This window comes from Xylocopa sonorina, chromosome 3, assembly GCF_050948175.1.
Source record: "Xylocopa sonorina isolate GNS202 chromosome 3, iyXylSono1_principal, whole genome shotgun sequence".
NCBI classification, from domain to species: Eukaryota; Metazoa; Arthropoda; class Insecta; order Hymenoptera; family Apidae; genus Xylocopa; species Xylocopa sonorina.
Genome location: NC_135195.1, coordinates 4,610,082 through 4,616,081, shown reverse-complemented (window position 1 = coordinate 4,616,081; position 6,000 = coordinate 4,610,082). Strand labels below are relative to the sequence as shown.

Here is a 6,000-nt window from a genome sequence, read left to right as displayed (position 1 = left end):
GTGAGCAAGGTTGTACAACAGATCTCCTCTGGTGGTTCGCTAGAGAGTTAACAATTTATTACACAGCAGCGTGATAAATATCTAAAAAGATATAATTCTTTTTGTCCGTGTCGTATAATTTTTATATAATATACATCGAAATATTTGAGCAATCGTGTACAGTGGAACAAATAAATGGTTAATAAATTCTAACGTTCGGTTCGAGCTTTGCGCTACGCAATTCCAGTCTGAAGAATTAAACGAATGCATCTGCGTGCGCGTACATCGCATCCCTCATTAAATTTACTTACCGTTCCGTTAAAATGTCAATGTTACTACGTTCGAACGAAACGGTAATCGGGAATTCTCGCTAATGGACGATGGGAAATGATTTAAAAAAAAATATCGCATCAACGTCTCACTTTAATTACAGTTAATATAATTACGCGACTGGTTAATTATAATTGGCAACAATGATGGAGCAAAGGTGACTTAATTGGTCATTGGTAATTCAAACTGGAATTGAAATGGTACAATTACCGCGAACCAGTGGTAACGCGCACTTCATGAATAAACAACGAAGAATTTTGTACAAATTAATGATCGATACATCATATTTATATCGTATCTAAGCGTGCAACATGCATTAAAATTTCATTTTTAACATACGTAGAGACACATATGCGTATCTGCATGCAAGGGCTTTAATTAAAAACGTAGCCAGCCGATGTTATCATTTAATTATTCCTCTCCTCCGTAATTGCGAATCGGGAAAAAAATCACGAAACAAGACTGATTTTTTCCAGACGTTAGTTAAACAAATTACTCGCATTATTTTGCCAGGAAGTTTCAAGTGAAACTGAATGGCATGAACTGAAACGAACAGTGAAACTATGTGAAAAAACTTTTTTGAGAAAGGAAAGGGTACAAGTTTCATTTAAAAAATTTTCAACAATAAATAAAGTGACAAACATTCGCTACGTTTTTAACCAATCGTTCCTTGCATGATTACAACAATTATTTTCATACTTTTGTTTAGTATTTTCCGTGGCACAGAGAGTTGGGAGAGTGTTCGAGTCGATTTTTAACGGAAGATTGGTGAACGTGATTATTCCTTTCTCCTTTTAGAAATATCACGAATAAAAAGGTGAAATAGACCCTCGAAAAACGCGAGAACGTGATATGTAGACTATACAGAAAAGCAGACGTTCTGAAATCTGCGTTCAATTACATTGAAATTAAACAATATATATATATTAATATTTGTTACTAATTGACCAAAGTTTTTTTGGCACGTTTCGAATGTGTTCCAGACCATTTTTCTCTTCACTTACCTTCTACAACTATTCTAGAAAAAAAAAAGAAAAACAATTTTAACGAGCATTAGACTATCGATCGTACAATCAAAGTCACGTGTATTCAATTTAAAAAATGGACTTTAATTTTTATGGTAACAAAGGGTACTTCTGGTTTCACCCTGCACTTTCATAGCGTTAGGAAAATATTTGTTCGAGTATTTTAACCATACAACGTGTACTCGGTGAAGTATCCATTCAACCCCTCGGTAAATATCTCTTATTGTTCAAAATATAAACTAAATATAAAAAGACCAATTGCGTCAACTTCTTACTTTTATATAAACTTAATTCATGTTTGAGAAGTGAAATTTCAACGCCACAACACACTCATTTTAATGATAAAATAAAAGATTCCAAACTGGAATAATAACATTATCAATTCGAAAATAGTCAGGCTGACTTTTATGTACACGTATATATTTCAAACGATATTGCGATAAAAAAAAACCTGACGGATCGATGCAGTGGACTATTCTGTCCCGTAGAAGGGGGTTGATTTAATTTTTATTGCCGCACGGGGTGTAGCAATTAAAAACGTACACGTGACTCTGACCAACGCCGCTACCGTATATACATGTACGTGTATTGTATGCATCGGTATAGTTCCGAAATAGACCAGATCTAATTGCTTAGATATAAAGGCTAGAGGTCAATCAAGAGGTTGATTTATATTTCCAGTCAATCCCCGTGTCTATAGAGTGTGACCGTCGATACGCATTGCGGGGACCACAACCGACCGATTGACTGGAATACAAATGAACTCTGATTAAACGTGCGAGTCACTGAGTATCACAAATATTCCCTCTTTCTGAACCGTTAGTATTGACTTAGAGGAGTGTCTCTTAGAGAGTGATGATTACATTAAATAGGTGAACGATCTGTTTTATGCTTGAAAAGGTTCGCTTCTTCCTTCTTTCCTTTTCTTTCATTACGCGAGCGACTGGTACTAGCGTACCATCATGAAACTCAGTTACTCCATTCAAGAAAATGCCACGCCAACGCTCTAAATCATTCTGTTCTCGTTCTCTTCTGCGGAACGTGGGACGGGGAGGAAATGAAAAGAGAAGATTTTCAACTTCACGCTCTTCGTTTCCACCTTTGTGTATCGAAGTTAAACTTAAAAGCTTACAGATGCGTACAGATCCGAGATTCAACGGAAAGGTATAAACATTTTCTTGAAACGCACGTAATCGACCAATGACCAGTGTACAAGAAAGTACACCGTATGGTATTTACGCATTATTAAGTAACAGACTTGTTCGACTTATATATACATCGTAGCGAAGTGTAACTCCAGCATAGTTCGCACCAGCGCATCGAACGTGTGTATCCGTCTATTAAGGCAATATTTTCATACCCTAACGTATGCGACAGCCCCTTGGCGTTTAACATTTTCCTCTATACATTTGTCTCATAAAATATGCCTGCCAGTTTTTCCTACTCTACACGCCGCGTACGTACATACACAATTAAAGTATTATTCGTTAGAAACAGAACGCTAGAAACAGCGACTAACGTCGGTTGTGTATACATACATGAGTCGTCCATTGGAATAATACAGTTTAGAAAATTTACTGGTCAATTATAAAGAATAATTTTCAGTTTAATTTCGGTGTATATATATATATGTGTATATATTTAATGTAAGAATAGTTAGATTATTATTGCAGAGGAAGTAATTACTAACTACATACAGGGTGATTATAGTGAATATACGCATTATTCACTAGGTAAAAAGTACAATTTCGTTCTAATTAAATACCATTAGAAACTTGTATTTTTATCTCTTTCCTGCTAAAGAGAGTATTATTGTAACCATTTTAATTAATCGATATAATCTGATTCCACTAACGCGTAGGAAATGATGTGAAATTTTTAATCAATTAGAGAAACCTCATTTCGGAATATTGTGCGACAGATATAGATTTCTGGTAGATTGGAATAATGAAACGGGTATTCGAGATACAATTAAAACATATTATCATAATGTCACCCAGTATATAAGTACTATAGATGTTATTCTATGCTCTACAACGAACATAAACAGAACCACGCTTTGCAATCGCGTATTAAATATGAGTGAAGTAATTACAGAATTATTTAAATTTTGATTTTAATTACTCGACTATTATTCAAATATTCTGATAATTTTAAATATCTCATCATTCTCGACGCTATCCTCTTTACTAAATTCCCGTTAATATACTTAAAACCGTACTCTTTCATTTGACACGAACGCGTTATTCCAATTACATTGGTACATCTAATAAAGCATTTCTCGTAAAAAAGAGAAACAGAAAGCAAAAGAATGAACCAAAAATTAATACTTTTAAATCTTACTTGTCCCCTTATTTTTCACGGACTCACAAGCATATAGATTGGCCCCCAATATCTCACTTACACAATGAATTAAACAAATTATTTGTCGATAGCTGTTGATCCCATACTATTTATAAACCAAGAGATTAGATCCAACAATAAATTATTACAGACGATTAATCAATCGATAATATAATATATTCATACAACTCTAATATCTATCACAGCTATTATGTACAAAGATATTAAAATAATTTAAAAATTCATTGTAACTAGACTCCATTAAGTAATTTTAATATTTCATAGTAAAACATGAATGATCAGTGGAAGATGTATTAGCTAGCTTTACATGTTGAAGAAGATCAAACAAATTCTTTTAGTACTATTCAACTATATATAACTTCCCACAATTTTTTACACAATGAAATAAAATTGAAAAATTATAATCACCAAAATATTATAAATATGTTTTAAAAAATGGATGGCATGATATTAATGTAATTAAACAATTGCTTGTAATAGTAACCAAGCACAAGTGAAACACATAACGAAAGTGCAAAGAATCATCAATTAAAAGAAGAGAAGATAAATATGTTGCTAGTATTAATTTTTGGCACTAAATCTTCCGCGTACAACTCTATATTCGTTTCAACACATTTCAACCAATTTTGTACAAAACTTACAAAAGTTAATCGAACTTATAGGAAATAATTTAAGATCGCTAAACACTCTAATCTTATTTTAATTGCTGCGTTTTATTCTCCCCTACGATCTTACTGCGCAGTAAATTAAAATGACCATGCACCTGAGACAATTGCGCTTTGAGCGAGTCTGATAGCTGCTTTTGCAACTGTTGAACCTCCAATATCTCTTGTCGAAGGTTCTGATAATCTTTCGTAACCTGATGAACAGACCGTAACAGACGGAGCACAGAGATCTGTTAAAAACATAAAGAAAAAAAAAAGGAAACAAATAGAAGGAGCAATTTGAACATTGATGTTGATATTCATCGAGCAAATAAGTTAATTGCTAACTTCCTTTCTAATCAAATCATTGTTTATTAATCGAACAGTTGACATTTAAAAGATATACGATTCCTCGTACTAGCTACGAATTTCCAGTTAAATCAGATCTACTAAACGTAATGACAAATCAAATGTAATTCGTGTTCTACGTGCGTTGTTTCAAACAAACATACCTCGCTCTCTGGATCTTCGAATTCTTTTTCGAAAGCGTCAATTTGCCACGCGATCGTGTTCAACTTTCCGTCGGCTTTCTGTACCTGTAATACCAAAGGGTCAAGGGTGAACATCGACTAATCATCGACGAAATGAATAACATTTGGCATTTGACATTTACAAGTCCATCGTGTTCGAAACTCACGGGGAGATCCGCGTGACATTCGAATGTTTGTTTCGCGAGCGATTTGAAAATAAATTAAAAACTATACTCACGCTTTGCTCGAGATGCAAAATAGCGGACTCCATGGTGAACGTTGTTTATAACAGAGTGTGTTTCGAAGAGAAGAGACGCGACTGACGGGCCGCTCGTGCGAAACCGACGGTTAACTTTCTCGCGCTAGAATCGATATGCGCCTCACTGAAACGTTTGAAAAGTGGCAAGTGACGGTTACAGTCTCTATTTAAATACCCTGCCACTTGGAGGCAGCACCAACTATGTTTGTTTATTACTCGTGCCGCCCTCTTTGCGAAGACGCGGACTGATCGCGCGTTATCGACAGCGAAGTGAACTTCTGACAGGCTGTTGGCGTCATCTCTCTGAGAGGTGTTCCAGCTGTTCGTCCAGTTAGCTTCAGCGTTCTTTGAAGAGATAATAATACAGGTGTGGCTGCCCTTACTTATCTACAAAATGCCATAACGAAGCTTGACACGATCGAGATATACCGTTTCTATAAGAATGAAGTGATTACGTGAAAATTGTAATTATATCCATGAAATTGCAATCGTCGCATAGGTTAAGAACAACCAAATAAAAATGGTACTTGGATGACAAACTAAACAGAGACTATTATTCTGGTAATTATTTGTAATTTTAGTATGTACTAATTATGTACGCAAATATTTATTAGCAAAATCAATAGACAAGTATAAGTTTTTGTTGTTGGTAAGTGAGTATACAGAGTCAAGCTTTATTAGTAATTATAAGATTCTATTTGATAAACGAAATCGCTTATTGATCTCTTCTGTGAGTTACAAAACGATATGATATTAATTTCTTAATGAATATTCATAAACAAAAACTTAATATTGTAGATTAAGAAATGTGATAATGTTATATTTTCTACTTCCTTAAAAAATAAGGTGCTTTCCTGCATTCGAAGTAA

At 34.3% G+C, this 6,000-nt stretch overlaps 1 protein-coding gene across 1 annotated transcript; it reads right to left on the bottom strand.

Annotated features, from left to right (window-relative positions):
* Positions 1 to 3,522: 3,522 nt before the first annotated feature.
* On the bottom strand, positions 3,523 to 5,237 carry LOC143422560 (uncharacterized). The gene is made up of 3 exons (XM_076893309.1): positions 5,111 to 5,237; positions 4,855 to 4,938; positions 3,523 to 4,593 (listed from the first exon to the last, which is right to left on the bottom strand). The coding sequence occupies exons 1-3, from the start codon at positions 5,141 to 5,143 to the stop codon at positions 4,393 to 4,395; spliced, it is 318 nt and encodes a 105-aa protein (XP_076749424.1). The 5' UTR covers positions 5,144 to 5,237; the 3' UTR covers positions 3,523 to 4,392.
* Positions 5,238 to 6,000: the final 763 nt, after the last annotated feature.

What these genes read in the sequence shown, in the direction of transcription:
- LOC143422560 (XM_076893309.1), bottom strand. Translation starts at nt 5,143, where the DNA reads ATGGAGTCCGCTATTTTGCATCTCGAGCAAAGC. An exon ending in TTTTGCATCTCGAGCAAAGC is followed by an intron (nt 4,939 to 5,110) that starts GTGAGTATAGTT and finishes TTGGTATTACAG; the next exon opens with GTACAGAAAGCCGACGGAAA. An exon ending in TCGAAGATCCAGAGAGCGAG is followed by an intron (nt 4,594 to 4,854) that starts GTATGTTTGTTT and finishes TGTTTTTAACAG; the next exon opens with ATCTCTGTGCTCCGTCTGTT.